Source organism: Chlorocebus sabaeus, chromosome 21 (assembly GCF_047675955.1).
Source record: "Chlorocebus sabaeus isolate Y175 chromosome 21, mChlSab1.0.hap1, whole genome shotgun sequence".
Lineage (NCBI taxonomy): Eukaryota > Metazoa > Chordata > Mammalia > Primates > Cercopithecidae > Chlorocebus > Chlorocebus sabaeus.
Genome location: NC_132924.1, coordinates 101451143 through 101471071, shown reverse-complemented (window position 1 = coordinate 101471071; position 19929 = coordinate 101451143). Strand labels below are relative to the sequence as shown.

At 43.0% G+C, this 19929-nt stretch overlaps 1 protein-coding gene and 1 non-coding gene across 3 annotated transcripts in view; one reads left to right on the top strand and one right to left on the bottom strand.

Annotated features, from left to right (window-relative positions):
• Positions 1–4713: 4713 nt before the first annotated feature.
• On the bottom strand, positions 4714–4775 carry LOC119626391 (U7 small nuclear RNA). The gene has a single exon (XR_005242558.1). It is a non-coding gene; the product is annotated as a U7 small nuclear RNA (small nuclear RNA).
• A 165-nt stretch (positions 4776–4940) lies between these two features.
• The window catches only part of RBM28 (RNA binding motif protein 28), a 37528-nt gene continuing 22539 nt past the window's right edge, over positions 4941–19929 (top strand). For both annotated transcript variants that reach the window (XM_073009319.1, XM_007982825.3), the window contains exons 1-10: positions 4941–5146; positions 7642–7800; positions 8123–8217; positions 8646–8721; positions 9102–9194; positions 10233–10304; positions 11561–11750; positions 11922–12061; positions 14246–14318; positions 16685–16794. In XM_073009319.1, the coding sequence (XP_072865420.1) occupies positions 5029–5146; positions 7642–7800; positions 8123–8217; positions 8646–8721; positions 9102–9194; positions 10233–10304; positions 11561–11750; positions 11922–12061; positions 14246–14318; positions 16685–16794 (1126 nt within the window). In that variant the 5' untranslated portion in view covers positions 4941–5028. The remainder of the gene's footprint in view (positions 5147–7641; positions 7801–8122; positions 8218–8645; positions 8722–9101; positions 9195–10232; positions 10305–11560; positions 11751–11921; positions 12062–14245; positions 14319–16684; positions 16795–19929) is intronic.

The following is a 19929-nucleotide window of genomic DNA, read 5'->3' as shown; positions in this document are numbered from 1 at the left end:
CACTACTCTCCTTGTGGATGAACATCTGTCTTGGCTGAAAGGAGCATCTAGGGCCTGGGACCTCAGATGGAGGAGGGGAATCAGTTGTTTGGAGGAGAGGGAGAATCATAGTGGGGAAGAGAAATGGGAGGGAGGTGGTGCCGGTGCGGTGGAGGGATGGGACTAGAATGGTTTTGATTGCGTCTCCTCCATCACCTGGCTCAGCTTGGCTCAGAAATTCTTGCTGCATCCTCACTCTGGGCTGAGGCCCAGAGAACTGCCAACCTCCTAATTACAGGCATTTCTCACTGGTGTCGTAGTGGCTGCAGTGGGCCCAGCTTCCGAGTTGCTTTGTGTCATATAAGGAGTGTTGCTGCTCTAAGAAACTGGTCCCTTTCTTTCAAACTCACACTTCCATCTGCCACTCATCTGCCTCTGCTCACACTCCGCTCCTCAATGCCATCTCTTCCTCACACTGGTCCTTGCCAGCTCCTCTCTCTCGCTCACTTTCCCCATCAAGGGTCCTTGGGTTCATGCACACACTTCCCAAAAGAGCAGTCCAAGTCCCAAATACCCCAGCCAGTCTCTCTATTGGCCTGTCTATTGGTCTCTCTCTCTCTCTCCACACACGCGCGCGCGCACACACACACACACACACACACTCGTGCACATATGGTCCTTTTCTGTGTGGCAGCTCTAAATGGAGTTGGGGGGAGGCAGGAGGGAGTTTAGGGAGTACAGCTCGGTGTTCACTAGCTCCAACACTTCTTTGATTTTCCTCAGCAAGGATAACCTCAGCCCTTTTACTTCATAAAGAGGCCAAGACTTCGTTTAGAGGACTCTTTCCTTTTGTCTCATGCCTCGTATCTTACCCAGAGTGGGTTTCCCAGGAGGAATCCAGGTAGAACCTAATGGCTACACCCTTCAGTTCTAAGTCTTGGTATTGTAGAGACTGAAAGGCAAACTCATCTTCATTCATTTATTCATTCATTCGATCTCTTAAAGAACATTTACTGAATGCCTACGATGTACTAGGTTCTGGGAACAGAGAGGTGAACGAGGTAGACACCAGCCATGAATTTATGAAATTGAAAGCCTTTCGGGGGAAGGCAGATGTTAAACAACTAATGACATAAATAATCACAATAGCACAAGTAATTAATTCTAGTTGTGACAAGTGCTAAGGCCAAGAACTATTTTGTAAGATAAGAAGGTTTGGCTTGCCAGGCGGAGTGGAGCTAGAGGGATGGGATATGGAAGAGGCTGGCTGAGAACAGCCCAGCCCTCTCTTACTACCTTTCCCAGCTCCTGCACAGTGATGGATGAGGAGGAGGCCAGCAGTGTATTTCCCCTGGAAGCCACATTTCTGGTGTGATGCAGGGTACCACAGCTCCTGCTATTTAATAAAGAATGCTGCGTGTGTCTTGGGTAGATGGATGAGCAAATATTCCTGAGGAAAGAACCATTGCCCACCCTGATAGAAATGGATTGGAGGGAATGGGGCTGAGAGACAGATCAGGGAACCAGGTTCTGAACCATGGGGAGGGTAGAAAGGGTCAGCTGCACTGTTGTCCTCCCAGAAGAGCGCAGAATCCTGCACTGTGGGTGGCTGCTGCCCCCTGATGGGCATAGAGACGCAGTTTGGTTTGTCCTAAATTAAGGAAGAGTTGGATCAGAACTATTTAAAACTTAGCATTTGTGGAGGGTCTCACAAAGGAATATTGCAACAATCTTCTCAGGATTGTTTTCCTTGTGCAGACTGCAGCCAGGACAGGGAAGGCTTCCCCCTAGCTGGGGTTCTAAAGCTCACAATTTAATCTTTGGGGGTAGAATTTTAATTGCTAAGGTGATAGGAGTGGGCAGGAGGGAAGGAGAAGGAAGACGGAGGATGTGGAGTCCCAAACCAACTTTGTTAGATGACCCATCCCATTGCCTTTGTCTATTTGTTTCTCTTTATCCTGGATAGGATTAACACAGTAGCCTTAAAAATCTGGTTTGTATTTCAAAGCTTCCTTTCCTGCATAATTTTTAAAAATTTATTTTTAAACTTTTATTGTTGTTTTGAGATGGGGTCTCATTCTGTCACCCAGGCTGCAGTGCAGTGGCGCAATAGCTCATTGCAACCTCCATCTCCCCAGGGTCAAGCGATCTTCCCACCTCAGCCTCAGAGTAGCTGGGACCACAGGCGCATGCCACCACACCCAGCTAATATTTTGTATTTTCGGTAGAGACGGAGTTTCATCATGTTTCCCAGGCTGGTCTCGAACTCCTGACCTCAGATGATCTGCCTGCCTTGGTCTCCCAAAGTGCTGGGTTATAGGCATGAGCCACCACACTGGGCCTACAAGGCTTTTTTTTTTTTTTTTTTTTTTTTTTCCTGACTTTCTGGAGGGCCAAAGAATGATAACATCTGCTTATTGTAAGAGTGTTCTGAGAAAGCCAAACCTTTAGCAGAAAAATGCCTGGGGGAAAGCTTCAACAGACAGGGCCCTTCTCCATCACAGTGCTCTTGCTCACTCCTCTCGTCAAACAAGGGCAATTTTTCAAGAGTGTTAATGGGAAACCACTAGGCATCCACCTTAAGGTCCTATTTTGGCTCCTTTTGGCTTGGTTTTGTTTCCTAATCTTAAAAAATCTTTAAAGGGCTCACATTTTTCTTCAATTACTAATATATATATATATATGTATGTGTGTGTATATATATGTATATATATGTGTGTGTGTGTGTGTGTGTGTATATATATATATATTTTTTTCCGAGATGGAGTCTTCCTCTGTTACCCAGGCTGGTGTGCAGTGGCGCGATCTCAGCTCACTGCAACCTGTGCCTCCCGGGTTCAAGCAATTCTCCTGCCTCAGCCTCCTGAGTAGCTGGGATTACAGGCACATGCCACCACACTTGGCTAATTTTTGTAGTTTTAGTAGAGACAGGGTTTCACCATGTTGGTCAGACTGGTCTCAAACCCTTGATCTGGTGATCCACCCACCTTGGCCTCCCAAAGTGCTGGGATTACAGGCGTGAGCCACCGCGCCTGACCGTGAGTTGTATTTTTAAAAAATAACTGTGAAGTTTTATTTTAAGCATAGGTTACTTACTTTGAACTACAGCTTCATAAATCTGATGTTTAGTGTCCCCCAATCTCCACTCCCATCACTATCAACCACTCCCATCGCTATCAACCAGTCATCTAGCCATCCAAAATGTATTGAAAATGAATGGGGGTTGAGGAGATCATGAAACTTAATTTTCACTATAGTGCCTTATAAAAGGTACTAAACCTATAAAGTTTTTGAGTTTTCTATCTGCCATGTTACTACCATTTCAAAGTAATAATTTGGCTGGGCTCAGTGGCTCACTCCTATAATCCCAACACTTTGGGATGCCGCGGTGGGAGGATTGGTTGATACCAGGTGTTCAAGACTAGCCTGGGCAACATAGGGAGAACTGTCTGTACAAAAAAATAAATAAATTAGCCAGGCATGGTGGTGCACACTTGTGGTCCTAGCTTCTCAAGAGGCTGAGGTGGCAGTATTGCTTGAGCCCAGGAGATCAAGGCTGCAGTGAGCCGTGATGGCACCACTGCACTCCAAGCTGGGTGACAGAGCAAAAGTCTGTTTAAAAAAAAAAAAATTAAAAAATGGCCTTGGGTACTTTTTTTTCGAGCTAGTTGTTCTGCAAGGTGTAGCTCTCTTGCACCTATTCAGGTTCTGAGCCCAGTAGCATGGCAAACGCTCTCTGTATTCCAGAACCAGGAGCACCCAGATCTCCTGGCCAATTAAGATCTCTCAGCCTTGGGTCTATCTGATGAGCTGACTTGAGGCAAAGATCTTCTGTTTCTAGGAGGACCTGGGTTCTAGGTCTCTGTGTTTAAGTTGGATGTTATGTTTGCTTTGAGTGTGTTCGATGTGGTCTTGCAGTGTGTGTGCTGTGATGTATTTGTAAGAATTTTTGGACTAATAGTCTTCCCAGCCAGGTGTGGTGGTTCATGCCTATAATCCTAGCACTTTAGGAGGCTAAGGGGGGCGAGTTACTTGAGCTCAGGAGTTTGAGACCAGCCTGGGCAACATGGTGAAACCCTGTCTCTACAAAAAATACAAAAATTAGCCGGGTGTGGTGGTGCACCTGTAGTTCCAGCTACTCAGGAGGCTGAGGCAGGAGGACTGTTTGAAGCTGGGAGGTCGAGGCTGCAGTAAGCCGAGATCGTGCCAGTGCACTCCAGCCTGGTTGACAAAGTGAGGCCCTGCAAAAAAAAAAAAAAAATCTGTTTCCCCCACTAGACTGAAGGGCAGGGACCCTGTCTTTTCTTTGCTTACCAATTTTATCCCTAATGCTTGGCTCATGGTTGGAGCTCAGTATATATTTATTGAAAGAATAATTGTGTACGATCTGTGTCTATGTGTATTTTAGTAGCTACAATTTGTTTGTTTGAGGCTGAGGTGACAAACAACTGATGTTCTCCGAAAATGAGAATCGTCCGAATGATGTATATGATATATCTGTGTCTACGTCTTTGTTTCCGGTTGTGTTTTATGCACGTAATCTGGGAGTTTGTGGAGGCACTTCAGAAAATATTAAACACCCAATATATCAGATCCTGAGTTAGGCCCGGGGCAAAAACGACTTCTCCTGCCTGTCCTGCTAACTTTGGGGAGGATCTGGAGGTGAGATTTTTAAACAGGGTAGAAATTGTTTGTATATTTTTATTTTTTATATTAAGAAAAAAATTACCTTTTGGAGGCTTTCCGGCAAAAACCAGAAAGCCTGCTAGGCAAATTCTAAAAAAGCTGTAACACTAGGGTAGAAATTATTGACGCCAAGTTTACACAAAAGTGGCGAGGGCGATGCTAGGGCAGGGGGCGGAGCCCCGCTCATTCCGGAACCTTTTATCACCTTCCCGACCATGTTTTCCTCCGATCTCTTTTGAGCAACGAGCACTTCCGGAATCTCTCGGCACGTGAGCTTGGTTGTCCTACCAAAGCCAGCCTCTCGGCTCGCGTGCGCGGGTCTAGTTTGCTCGCGTCCTCACGCGCTTTGGGTTTCCCGGTCTCATGGCCGGCCTGACCTTATTTGTGGGCCGCCTCCCGCCTTCGGCCCGCAGTGAGCAGCTGGAGGAACTGTTCAGTCAGGTGGGGCCGGTGAAGCAGTGCTTCGTGGTGACTGAAAAAGGTAGGGGGCGGGGCGGTCGAGAATAATGCTGGGGTTTCCCGCGAGCGAGGGCACCTTCCCAAACTTCAGGGAGCCGTATCATCCTTTACCCGCCCCGAAGAGAAGGGACTGGGAACTGAGTTTCTTTTCCAAACTGATTCTGCCTTAGATGCGTTCATAGGGGTCGGTTTATGAAGGGCAAATCATTCCCTTACGTTTCTATAGCGCTTTCTGTTGATAATGCGCTCTGAGAATGAAAATAGTTAACTAGAGCATCAGTAAGGCTTATTGAGGGTCACCTGATTGGCAGGTACAGTGATCAGTTTGATACAGGTTATCTCATTTAATTTTCTCAGCAATCTTACCGGATGGAGAGTCTTAATCTCATTTTACAGACAGGAATTCGGGATTTAGGGGAATTTAGTAACTTTAAGTTTGTACAGTTATTAAGTAGTGGACCCCCAATTTGATCCTTAGACCTGGACATCTTAGCCAGGATGCTATCCACTCGTTCATTCATTTATTCAGCATATACTTAATACCCACCGTGTGCCAGGAAGTGTTGTAGGTCGTGGGGATGCAGCAGTGCACAACACCAAACCCAAAAAATCTTTGATCTTATGTCTTCAAGGTGGGGAAGACAGCCAATAAACAAATAAGCCAACTGTGTAGTGAAAATGATGTCAAATGCTAAGGAGAAAAGCCAGGGAAAAGGGTTAGAAAGTCTGTGTGCATGTGTGTAGTGGGGAGAGGGGGTGAAGAGTGGCAGTATAGATAGGGTGGCCAGAGAAGGACGGACTGAGGTGAGAGAGTGAACACATGCCTCTCCGGAGGAAGAGCAATTCAGGAAGAGAAAATAGCAAGCTCAAAGGTACTGAAGCAGAGGTGTGCCTGGTATATTGGAGGAGTGGTTAGGAGGACAGGGTGACTGGAGTGAAGTGAATGAAGGGAGGAGAATTAGGAGACGAGATCTAGAGTAGCAGATCATGTAAGGTTTTTTTTGTTTTTTTTTTTTTTAAGACAAACTCTCGCTCTGTTGCCCTTTGCCCAGGCTGGAGTGCAATGGCACAATCACTGCAAGCTCTGCCTCGCAGGTTCACACCATTCTCCTGCCTCAGCCTCCCTAGTAGCTTGGACTGCAGGCGCCCCACCACCACACCCACCTAATTTTTTGTATTTTTAGTAAAGACGGGGTTTCACCGTGTAAGCCAGGATGGTCTCGATCTCCTGACCTCGTGATCTGCCCGCCTCGGCCTCCCAAAGTGCTGGGATTACAGGCATGAGCCACCGCGCCCGGCTGTTTGAGGTTCTTTTTTTTTTTTTTTTTTTTTTTGAGACGGAGTCTCACTCTGTCACCCAGGCTGGAGTGCAGTGGCCGGACCGATCTCAGCTCACTGCAAGCTCCACCTCCTGGGTTTACGCCATTCTCCTGCCTCAGCCTCCCGAGTAGCTGGGACTACAGGCGCCCGCCACCTCGCCCAGCTAGATTTTTGTATTTTTTAGTAGAGACAGGGTTTCACTGTGTTAGCCAGGATGGTCTTGATCTCCTGACCTCGTGATCCGCCCATCTCGGCCTCCCAAAGTGCTGGGATTACAGGCTTGAGCCACCGCGCCCGGCCCGTTTGAGGTTCTTTTGTCAGGGCCTCAGGCATTTATTGCTGATCTATTTTGAGGAGTGACTGCATTATTGTGTTCCGATTTTTGAAGCTACCATACTGTCTTAATCCATTTTCTGTTGCTTGTAAGAGAATACCTGAAACTGGGGGCTTTGTAAAGAAAAATTTATTTCTTAAGTTCTGGAGGCTGAGAAGTCCAAAGTCTGGTGGCTGTATCTGGTGAGAGACTTCTTGTTGGTGGGGACTCTGCAAAATCCCCAGACAGTGCAGGGTATCATGCAAGGGGGCTGAGCATGCTAATGCGCTTGCTGAGGTCTCTCTTCCTCTGCTTATAAAGCCCCCAGCTCCACTCTCATGATAGCCCATTAATCCATTAACCCATTAATCCATAAATTGATTAATCCATTCCTGAAGACCGAGCCCTCTGATCAGTCACCTCTTAAAGACTCCACCTTTCAATACTGCTACATTGGGGATTCAGTTTCCAACACATGAAATTTGGGGGACACATTCAAGCCATAGCATATACCTTAACTTTCCTGCCTTCTTTGGTGATGTTTTGTTCTTTATGATGTTGAGTTCTTTGAGGGCCTAATATGTCATGGATTCTCTGTGTTCTTGGGATTATTAAGAGAGGGGGAAGAAGAGGAGCTAACAGCAAAGACACCAAAGTAAAAGAGGAGGAAGGCTAACAGTTTCTAAGCAAAGTGGGGAGCTTATACCCACTGATACCACCCTTGTTTCTCTCCCTCCTGAGACTTTTGGCAAACTAATAGCAAGGTGGGTTGGCATTATATCCTGTAGCTTAGGCTTTGAGGATTTACTCATTTAGTGGTCTTGGCTTATGATTCTGTCCTTTTCACACTGCCCCTCCCCTCCCTCCCCGCTCCATTATTCCAGGGAGTAAGGCATGTCGAGGCTTTGGCTATGTCACTTTTTCTATGCTGGAAGATGTTCAGAGGGCCCTCAAGGAGATTACCACCTTTGAAGGTTGCAAGATCAACGTGACTGTTGCTAAGAAAAAACTGAGGAACAAGACAAAGGAAAAGGGGGAAAATGGTGAGTTTCTAGTAATCCAAGGAAGTTTTTCTCTCAGGGTGAGGAGGAGCACTATGAAAATGAAAGAGGGAGGCATGGAGGTAGCTTCTAGAACTTAAAGCTTTTTGCATTTCTTTTTGATCTCCAAAATGATCCAGTGTATCGTGATACTCATTTTAGTTATTTTGTTGCATCTCAATCTGAAAAATCTGGTATTCCTTGGTATTGCCACACTTAACCCTGTGGTAAATGCCATCTGTCACCAGTAGCTTTTTTTCTGTGATATTCTGGTGTAGAAGTGGGTGATTTTCGAGCCCTTATTCCATTACCTCTTATTTTTTAGGAAACTCAGAGTGCCCAAAGAAGGAGCCGAAGGCTAAAAAAGCCAAAGTGGCAGATAAGAAAGCCAGATTAATTATTCGGAACCTGAGCTTTAAGGTAAGTGAGAGAGAAAATGAACATTGCATGTTTTGAAGGCTTTTAGAACCAAGATGTGATCATTAGTAGAACTCCTCACCAAGATAGTATAATTGGGCTTAATTCCTTCTGAGAATGAACCTTATGCCTGTTGAATTCAGAAAGTGGGCCTATGTAATAAGGGCACTAAGTGTGAAGCTGCTTTCCTTTTTGGGGGAACTACTACTGAAAAAGAAAAGGCAGAAAAAGCTCTCAGACATCTGTCTTTTTGCCTCTTAGATACAAAGTTAAATGTCTTCTATTTAGAAACATTTGATGTCCTGGTCTCAAAAGTAAAAAACGAAGTAAACATATTTGTGTTTTTCATAATTAATGAATTTAATAGTTGATGTTTTATGTTAATTGCTGTGATTGTATTTCTCTTTTTCTTTCTTCACTTTTGGCTTCAGTGTTCGGAAGAAGACTTGAAGACAGTATTTGCTCAATTTGGAGCTATCCTGGAAGTAAATATCCCTAGGAAACCAGGTACTAATGAACCTTCACTTGGTGTGGATTGTATTAGTTAACATATTACCCTTGAACAAATATGTATGATATATATGAAATATCTGGCACTGTGCTTGACAACTAATGAAAACCCAAATAATGCTTTTATTCCCCTGATGATATTTTCCATTGAATCACAATTAGTTTTAGAAGGCGAGTTAGTTCGAGAAAGTGCATTGCTCTCCCCAAGTCCAAGTCAGAGTATACTCAGGAAGAAGATGTAAGCAATTGCTTTGGGGAAGGGGCTGGCCTGCTGGCAAGATTTGGACTGTCTTTTGGGCCTGAATTGCAGTAAATTTCCTTCTTAGTATTCTGGCTACCTCCTGCCGCCTCTCACTTATTTGTACATTTGCACACAGATGGGAAGATGCGTGGTTTTGCTTTTGTTCAGTTCAAAAACCTCCTAGAAGCAGGTAAAGCTCTCAGAGGCATGAACATGAAAGAGATAAAAGGTAAGCTTTCTATACCCATATCATTGACCCAGATATTTGTGGTGTTTTGGTGAATTAGTATAGTAACCCATTTTCTGCACTTTCAAAAGATGTTTGCGTTATTGAGAGTCTCATTGCTAATATGGTAGCTGTTTAGGTGAAATATTCCTAGAACTTGATCTTAGGGTTAAACTTAAAAGAACCCTTACCAGTGTTCTTTCTTTTATTTGGTGAGAGTGTCCTGGGATTTAAAAATCCCTAGTGAAAAATGTCCCTGAGATAATTGCTGATAGATGCAGGTTGGTATCTAAGTTCCTCCTTGGTTATGATCACTGTTCAGCATCTGTGGGCTATTTATTAAACCGATCGTGACTTATATATTGACTTATAAAATACTGTGCCTAAAGAAGTTATTGCCGACCAGGTGCAGTGGCTCACACCTGTAATCCCAGCACTTTGGGAGGCCATGGCAGGTGGGTCACCTGAGGTCAGGAGTTCAAGACCAGCCTGGCCAACATGGCGAAACCCTGTCTCTACTGAAAATATAAAAATTAGCCAAGTGTGATGGTGCACACTTGTAATCCCAGCTACTCGAGAGGCTGAGGCAGGAGAATCACTTAAACCTGGAGGTGGAGGTTGCAGTGAGCCAAGATGGCACCACTGCATTCCAGCATGGGCGACAGAGCAAGACTCTGTCTCAAAAAAAAAAAGTTATTGCCTTAGAGATGTCCTAGCTTCCAAGTAGGGTGCAGATTATTCCAGAATGCCTGTTTTGATTCCTGATAGTCTAAGTGGGAACATAGTTCTAATTCTTTATTTTTTAACTCTATCTTGTCCCAGGTGTGGCTATGTAGAAAGGCAAAATTTGTGTTCATTGATTGAAAGGTTAAGGATTAAAAGGAGTAGGCAGCGACTAGTTGTTTAAAGACCAGCATTCCCTGCATTGGCAGTTTCTTTGTCGCCACTGGTTCCATTATTGTCTGTGATGACTAGGGGTCATTTACAAAGGTAGGGATGTTAAAAGGACAGCCTTTCTGATGCCACTTTTCTGTTTGACAGGGCGGACGGTGGCTGTGGATTGGGCTGTGGCAAAGGATAAATATAAAGATACACAGTCTGTTTCTGCTCTAGGTAAGATGTGGTAGTGTCGGGTTAGTAGGGGTGTTGTATAACCTGGGCGAGAGTATTGAAACAACTCCTGTGTTCGTGATAAAAGTGTGGGAAAAAGGTCGGGTGCAGTGACTCATGCCTGTAATTCCAGCACTTTGGGTGGATCGCTGACGGTCAGGAGTTCGAGACCAGCCAGGCCAACATGGCAAAACCCCATCTCTACCAAAAATACAAAATTAGCTGGGCATGCTGGTGGGCACCTGTCATCCCAGCTACTTGGGAGGCTGAGGCAGGAGAATCGCTTGAACCTGGGAGGTGGAAGTTGCAGTGAGCTGAGATCACCCTACTGCACTCCAGCCTGGGCGGCAAAGCAAGACTCCATCTCAAAAAAAAAAAAAAAAAATTGTCGGAATGCTGAGGCAGGAGAATTGCTTGAACCTGGGAGGCAGAGGTTGCAATGAGCTGAGATCACACAATTGCACTCCAACCTGGGCAACAAGAGCAAAACTCCTTTTCAAAAAAAAAAAAAAAAAAAAACAAATGTAAGAGAACCTGCTTGTCAGAGTAAGACTATTGTGGAAGATTAACCAAAGGAATGAGACTGGGCTTTCAGGGAAAACTCTGAATTCCTGCTGGTTCAGAAGTGAGTCTAGGTCTGTTTGTCAATTCATATTGTACCATTTGGTCCTCTGGTCCCAAAACCTAGGCTCTTTTGAGTCTAAGCCCCCTCTTGGGAGTGGCTGTGAGTGAGCCTGAGTTCATTGTCCCCTTTACTTGCTGTTCTTTCCAGGCTGTGCATAATAGGAGTGATGGAACGTGAAGAATAGAGAAACTTAAAACTTGAGGTTTAGAAAACCTCAAGGGTCTCAGAGAATAGAATGCACTGTTAAGCCACCAGGGTCTCAGAGAATCGAATGCACTGAGATTAAAGTTCATGGCTTGGCTTTGCCCCCTAGTGAGCATTTTGCTGGCTGTGATGTACAAATGGTAGACTGTTTGGAGAGACTCAGTTGCCACTTCTTTCAGTCTGGGCCAGGTGACCCTTCAGGCTGATGAATGGGACAAACTCTAAAGGAACCTGGGTGATGACAGTTTTGTTTATTTCTGTTTTTGCTTTTTCTTTTGTTTATACTTTCTCCTGTTATATACAGTAAAAAAAATATACAAAGTTCTGTAAAACAGATGAAACCAGGAACTTGGAATATTGGTTACTTTTGTTAAAATAACATCGTTTTGGATATTAAATGAATTCCTCCTTTCTTTCCCTCCCTGCATAGGTGAGGAAAAGAGCCATGAATCTGAACATCAGGAATCAGTTAAAAAGAAGGGCAGGGAGGAAGAGGATGTGGAAGAGGAAGAAAACGATGATGATGATGATGATGAAGAAGATGAGGTTGATGATGATGAAGATGAAGAGGAGGAGAATATAGAATCAAAGGTGACCAAGCCTGTGCAGATTCAGAAGAGGTAAGCAGCTCAGCCTGTTCTGAGATGGCAGAGGAAGATTCAAGACTGCCTCCGAGAGGAAAACTTCTCCTATCTTTTTCTGCCTGCATCATTGCAGAATTGACATGTGTAATGAAATTGAATAGGCCCTCTGTCAGCCTACATCCTTAGTTCTGATCTGTGCCATTGCAGAGCATTCAAGAGAGCAGCCCCTGCAAAAAGCAGTGAAGATCATTCTGAGGAGGACAGTGACCTGGAGGAAAGCGATAGTATTGGTGATGGAGAGGAACTGGCTCAGAGTGATACCAGCACTGAGGAGCAAGAGGATAAAGGTTCGTTTGGATTTTCATAAATCTCTTTAGACTTTACAAAAAGTTACTGAAGTTATGGAAATGAGCATCAGTTCTGCTTAGACCTCTTTTTAAATAGGACTCTAAGGTGTTCTAGCAAATTTATGTTAAAATGCTGAAAAGGAAACCTTTATACTCCTTTCTCGCAAAGGTTTTTTTTGTTTTTTCATTTTTGTTTGTTTTGTTTTTTAAGTGAGTTTTGGAGTGGTGTTTGAGGGTTAACGTTCTTAGGGAATTGAAAACCTAGCTTGATGCTGAGATTCTGCCTCTCTTTCTGGATCATGTAACTTGATTGAATAACCAGATAAACAGCATCTTATACAGATAATATAGATGAAATAGATGATATAACCATCTCAACACCAAGGTAGATTTTAAACAACTCCTTTGAGTTGAGATGGGGATAAAGAACTGTTTCATCAGTTCAGACTGCCATTACAAAATACCATAGACTAAGTGGCTTAAATAGCAGAAACTTGTTTTCTCACAGCTCTGGAGACTAGAAGTTCCAGGTGCCAGCTGATTCCATTTTGGGTGAAGCTCTCTTCCTAGCTTGCAGACTGCTGCGTTCTCGCTATGTCCTTGCATCATGGCCTTTTCTTTTTATGCTTGATGAGGGGAGAGAGAGAACAAGTAACAGTGAACTCTTGTCTTTCTTTTCTTATAAGCACAGCAATCCTATCAGATTAGGGCCCAACCTTAAGACCTCTTTTAGCTAGCCACAGTTACCTCCCTAAAGTCTCTGTCTCCAAATATAATTACATTTGGGGTTGGGCTTCAGTGTATAAATTTTGGGGGAACACAGTGCATTCCATAACAAGGACCTCTTTGAACATGTTGTAAAACTTTAGCCAATCCTTATTGCTACCTTTATTGAGAATAAATTCAACTTGTTTATTGTGGAAGGCAGGTCATTACAGAATGAGAAATGGCTAATAACTGGTTCTTTGATTTGTCTGGGTGGAGATTTTTATTTCAGCTATTTTTATTCTGATTCCGTTTCAGTAAGTCTGGCATGTTGGTTTGACCACATAAGAAATCTAAGGAAATAAACTTTTTCTGTGAGGAAAGAATGGTATACACCTTAGAATCAAAGAAGCTTTTACACTGAAGGGACTCTGAGATCCTGTATTCTACAGCCCACAGTCAGCTGTCTCATGCTGTTCTTTCACCTGAAAAACTTACAGGACAGATAAATGATAATGATTAAAAGTTAATAAAAAACACAATACAGAAGAGTGTAATACATAAAGTAAAAGTTCCTCACCAATACCCACAATTCCCCAAAGTAATCACTATTGTTTCTTGTGTATTCTTCCAGATATTTTATTTGTGTATATAAGCATATATGTCTGCTCTTGAAAACAAACAGTGCGTCTCCCTTATACGCAGATCCTGAGCTGCTTAGGGAGCTTCCCCAGAGACAACCAAGGTTATTTGTTTCTTGTGTATCTAGAGATATTTTAATACATTTATAAGCAAAATGCACACATATACATTCAAAATATAGTGTATTTTATAATTTGTGTGTGACTGTATGTGTATGTTTTTTCCTCAAAGTTTCCCATGTCCTATACAGTATTTCCAGAAAGTTTACACTGTCATAGTAGTATATGGGAATGTCTTTTTCCCATACCCTTACCACATTGAATTCCATCAGTCTTTTTGATTTTGCAATCTGTTGGTGAAACATAGTATCTCATTTCTTGTGCTAAGTTTTCTTTAAGAGTGAGTTTGAACATCTTTTCATGTACTTAACATGTCCTTTGTCTATTTTTATTTTTATTTATTTATTTTTTTGAGACTGAGTTTCGCTCTTGTCACCGTGGCTGGAGTGCAATGGCTCAATCTCGGCCCACTGCAACTTCCACCTCCCATGTTTAAGGGATTCTCCTGCCTCAGCCTCCCGAGTAGCTGGGATTATAGGCGCCTGCCACCATGCCTGGCTAATTTTTGTATTTTTAGTAGAGACGGGGTGTTCTCATGTTGGCCAGGCTGGTCTCGAACTTCTGACCCCAGGTGATCAGCCCGCCTCAGCCTTTCAAAGTGCTGGATTACAGGCGTGAGCCACTGCACCAGGCCAATCTTTATAACTTAAGAAGTTAGCTCTTTGTCATGTGGTTTACACTAATCTCTTTCAGTTTGTTGTTTTTCTTTTTACCTTAGCTGTGCAAGTCTCAAACAAAAAGAAGAGGAAATTACCCTCTGATGTGAATGAAGGGAAAACTGTTTTTATCAGGTATGTCTTTCTGTCTCCAGAATTGCTTTTGCATGGTCTTCATAAATCTCTCCTCCTTCTCCTCCTTTTCCTTCTCTTTTTGGCACTAGTTCTGTTACCTAGCCCAGAAAATTAGATCAAGCACATCTGGTCCCAGGAACATACCAAACAATGAGAAATGTAGGACAATCAGAACTATAACACAGAAGACAGATAGCATGGGTCCTGACATCATGTCTTCATTTAGATTTCATGCTTTGTAATTGGGTTGGCATCATTTGGAAGAAATCAGTTCAACTGTTAGAAACATCTTGCTTCCAGCCTTTGTTTTAGGGGGAGTGCTGGGGAGGAGTGACACTGCTTGTCTCAAATGATTTCTCTCTTTATGCCTAAATTATCTTCTGATGTAGTGTCCAGAATAAAGTAAGGCATCTCATCTGTTTCCAGGAAAACTGGGTGGGAGTGGGGGTAGAGATAGGCTTTATTTCATGTTGCTGTTGCTGTTTAGCTCTACTGACGGCAATAGATTGCTGCTTTATAAGGTCAGGATGTCTTCAGTATGCCTCAGGCATGCCTTCTAGCCCTTCTGAAGTACCAGTGTACTAGGGTCATTTGCATCTGATTTTAGAGGTATATATTTTATCTTCTTGTACAATCTTTTAAAATTATTTTCTTGGGTGTGGTGGCTCAGGCCTGTAATCTCAGCACCTTGGGAGGCTGAGGCAGATGGATCACTTGAGGGCAATTCGAGACCAGCCTGGCCAACATGGTGAAACCCCGTTTCTACTAAAAATACAAAAATTTGCCATGCATGGTGGCATGCACCTGTAATCCCAGCTACTCGGGAGGCCTGAGGAACGAGAATTGCTTAAAACCCAGAGGTAGAGGCTGCAGTGAGCTGGGGTTATGCCATGGCACTCCAGCCTGGCTGACAGAGTAAGACTCTGTCTAAAAAAAAAAATGTTTTCTTATACAATTTATGTTCATTCTAGGAAATTGATGAAATACATGAGCAAAAAGTGAAAAAAAGTAACCTTAATCACTACTCAGAGAACACCTACACTACATGCCCACATCATAAAGATTCACAGAGGTGAATTTATACATGCTATACTGAAGCCCATTTTCTCACCTAACTACATGTCTTTCCATATATTTTAAAATTTGTATTATTTGGAACTGCCATATAAATAATTTTGTATTTCTGGAAGATCTGTCTAACGGGAAGGAAGAAATGTCACAGTGAAGAAGAAGCCTGGGACCTCAGTACTTAGGATACCATTCCTTATACACCTTTTAATTAATAAAGAACTTAGGGAAATAAAGGGGTGGAAGAGAGAAAACCATGTCTATCATGAGGCAGATTAAAAGAAATAATGTAGCTAGAATATGTCTTATTGCAGAAAACCTTTTTTTATCTGGGTTATCCATGAAATAGAATCATTCATGGGGCTGTTCAGTGCATTTAAGAGAAGTAAAATTACAGATACTTATCAGGGACTCTTTTTCTTACCCCTGGAAGGATTTACATAGTTGGGGCAATGAGGAATCTTTATACTGTGTTGAAATTTTAGGACAACAAAATTTCCTTCCAACATTTTTTTTAATCCCATCGAGAGAAGTAAGTAGTTTTCTTTTTTTGGACTTCGTAAATTTTACTGTATTTGCTTTTGTGTTACTGTTTTGAAGGATTTTTCTGACTTTAGTAAGATTTTAACTGAAGCCTGGATTTAATAGCAACACAGAGGGAAAAATGGCTAACTGAGAGAGAGAATTTTACTTTTCTCACTAGTCTGCTGTGAGTCTTCTAGTTTATAGTAACAGAAATGAATTTTGGTCAATTTAAGTGAAAGAAGAGGGTTTCAGAATCAAAGTTGTCAAAGAGCAAGCCTCAGGAAGAGGCTGAAAATCTGGGCAGTTCTGGGGCCCTAGGTGATAGAGCCTGTGGGTCTTTTCTCTGGGGACACCACTTTTTTTTTTTGTTTTTTAAAGGTATAGCATATATTTTGTAAAGTACATTAAGCATATACCTCAGTTATAATTTTATGTGTATACATCCATGTAGCCACCACCCAGATCAAGATGTAGAAATTTCCAGCACCTCAGAAGTTTCCCTGGCAGAGGGCACTGCTGTTTTGAAATGAATCTTTACTTGCAGTTTCTGGTCTTTGTATGTGTCTGTTTATGTTTTCAGATTCCTGAGAAAGAGAACCTCATTGATAAAGGAAAGTCAGTTGGGGCCAAGGGTCACTGGGGGCCATCCGTGTGTATTAGTGCTATTTCTGAACAAGGGAGAGTTGATATCTAACTCACTTACATTGTCCTGGAACATAGGATCTCACTTATGTAATTGACCTTTCTTGTGATCATCTGGTTATCTTCCATAGAAATCTGTCCTTTGACTCAGAAGAAGAAGAACTTGGGGAGCTTCTCCAACAGTTTGGAGAACTCAAATATGTCCGCATTGTCTTGCATCCAGACACAGAGCATTCTAAAGGTATGTGTTGTCAGCTGGCCAGGCCCTAAAAGGGTTGAGACCGCTGTGGTGGGCACTGACTAGGTTACGAGAGCATCATGTATGCCATTTCGAAGGTTTCACACTCCATCCAGCCCAGGTTTCAGGGTTCTATGAAAGTACCAGGGACGCCAGGCACAGTGGCTCACGCCTGTAATCCCAGCACTTTGGGAGGCCGAGGCAGGCGGATTGGCTGAGCTCAGGAGTTCAAGACCAGCCTGGGCAACACGGTGAAACCCCATCTCTACTAAAATACAAAAAATTAGCTGGGCGTGGCAGCGTGCACCTGTAGTCCCAGCTACTTGGGAGGCTGAGACAGGAGAATTGCTTGAATCCGGGAGATGGAGGTTGCAATGAGCCGAGATCACGCCACTGCACTCCAGCCTGGGCCACAGATCAAGACTGTTTCAAAAAAAAAAAAAATGTACCAGGGACATCCTGAGGTTGTCTCTAATGGTGTCAAACTCAGTCTCTTTAATGGTGCTGCTAGCCATAATTTTATCTAAGCTTTTTAAGCCCTTGCTTATTTACTTTAGGGTAATGAATTCCATTTTTGCTCTTTGCATTTCAAATGTGATAGTATCTCATGGGTACTAATCACTCTACATTGCTTGAAATTACCAGGATCTTTTTTTTTTTCCTATTGCTTTTGTTAGAAGTAGAAGCTGATAGAGAGGTAGAAGCTGCAACTCTTGCTTTTGATAGAGGTAGAAGCTGCAACTCTGTTGCAGTGGCAGTGGTTACAAGGAAAACTATGTTGCAGGAGTGCTGCCTTAGGTTTTTTTTTTCCTGAAAGCTCTCTCTTTTGAGTTTTAAAGGTGGACCATTCTTCATTCTAGTATACTGTTGTTAGGTAAGCATCTTTCCAACCCATTCATAATCTTTGATTTCACCTATTGCAGTCATTCTCCTAAACCACTAAGTTCTTCCTTTTTTTTTTTTTTTTTTGAGACGGAGTCTGGCTGGCTCTGTTACCCAGGCTGAAGTGCAGTGGCGCCATCTTGGCTCACTGCAAGCTCCGCCTCCTGGGTTCACGCCATTCTCCTGTCTCAGCCTCCTGAGTAGCTGGGACTACAGGCACCCGCCACCGCGCCCAACTAATTTTATTTTTGTATTTTTAGTAGAGATGGGGTTTCACCGTGTTAGCCAGGATGGTCTTGATCTCCTGACCTCGTGATCCACCCGCCTCAGCCTCCCAAAGTGCTGGGATTACAGGTGTGAGCCACCGTGCCTGGCCTAAGTTCTTAATTTATTTTGATTCATGATTCCTTTGAGATCTAGCAAAAAGCTGTGAAAAAAAAATCCTCTCCTTAGAAAAATGCTGCTTCAGAGGGCGTGTGGGCTCTGTTGAGCCTATCCACAGCTTAAGAACCTCCATTCTAAACCATTTTATTTTTCACGTTGACAGGACCTAATCACTTTTGATTTTTACTCAGCTAAAAAAAAGTAAGACCTGGCCAGGCGTGGTGGCCCACGCCTGTAATCCCAGTACTTTGGGAGGCTGAGGCAGGTGGATCACCTGAGGTCAGGAGTTCAAGACCAGCCTGACCAACATGGAGAAACCCTGTCTCTACTAAAAATACAAAATTAGTTGGGTGTGGTGGCACATGCCTGTAATCCCAGCTACTCAGGGTGCTGAGGCAGGAGAATCGCTTGAACCTGGGAGGTGGAGGTTGTGGTGAGCTGAGATCGTGCCACTGCACTCCAGTTTGGGCAACAAGAGCAAGACTCCATCTCAAAAAGAAAAAAAAAAAAAAAAGAAAGACTTGGTGTGTACCTGAAATGTCAGTTACTCAGGAGGCTGCAGGGAGCCCAGGAGTTTGAGTCTTCAGTGAGCTGTGATTGCCACTGCACTCGAGACTGTGAGAAGAAGACCTCCTCCATCTCTTAAAAAAAAAAAAAGATGTGAATAAGGCAGCACTGTGGAACAGAGCTAGGGATCTAATCCCAGGTATGCTACAGATCAACTGGGTGATTTTTGGCAAATCATTTAACTACTGTTGTCTTCAGGTTTTCATCTGTAAAATGAGTGGGTTCGAGTAATCACTTAAGGTACCTGCAGCTCTCATGTTTAGTTGTACTACTTGGGTCTTTTCCATTTCTAAAATGCTTTTAGACAATTTGAATTGCACAGAATGTGCCAAGTTAGTGGTATGATACTGCTTTACTTTGGCGGTAGTGTCTTTTGTCTCTTTTTTAGTGCGGTAGTATATTGGGTTAATAGTTTTAGAATTAAGCCTACAATTGACTGACTAGATATCCCTTGTGGTCTGTTAATGTTAACAGAGTTCATGATCTTAATAAGCATAGTTTTAATCATTTTTTTAAAAAATGTATTGTCCTTCCCTAGCTCATTAAATTTTTCCGATACCTTTTCTGCCTACTCATGCAGCTTCGTGTTGCTCCTGTAATTTATCCCTCTCAGCATGCCGTTTCACTACCTGGAAGAGCTCAGTATTAACTGCAATCTTTTAGGGAAATGTTAAGACTGAACCCAGTACTGACTCTGGAAACTCCAGTGATAAAATTCTTACCCTTTCAGAGAGAAGCACCCATTTTCTTCATATTCAATCAAATTAGATTCATTTGAATCTGCCTGTTAGGAACGTTTTCCCCATATTTCCTTATTTGTTTCTTTCTATTGAGTATCTATTAATGCTGTACACTATGGCAGGTGCTAGGGATGTAGAAACAGACAAGAATTGTGGTCATTTTTCCTGTGGTATTCATTCTGTTTGGGAGGATGTCACCTGACTAGTGCTATAGTAAAGATGTGAGTGGAGGATAGGAGGCAGGAGGGGACACAGAAGCTCCTAGATGGTGACCTTTGTGTTGGCCTGGCGCATGTGTCCTTTCAGTTAGTCTGTGCCATTCATTTTTATAGGAGGCAGAAGATCAATGCCCCAGTAGCTCTAGGAAACATGGCACTTTCTGAGAGAATATTTAAAATTTAAAGGAATACTAAACAAAATTATGAAACTTGTATTTCTTTTTTGGAATCTGCTGAAAGGTAAACTTACTTTCTTTGCTTATAAAAGTTGTTGTTGTTTTTTTTTTGACTGGGTGCGGTGGCTCACACCTGTAATCCCAGCGCTTTGGGAGGCCAAGACAGGCAGA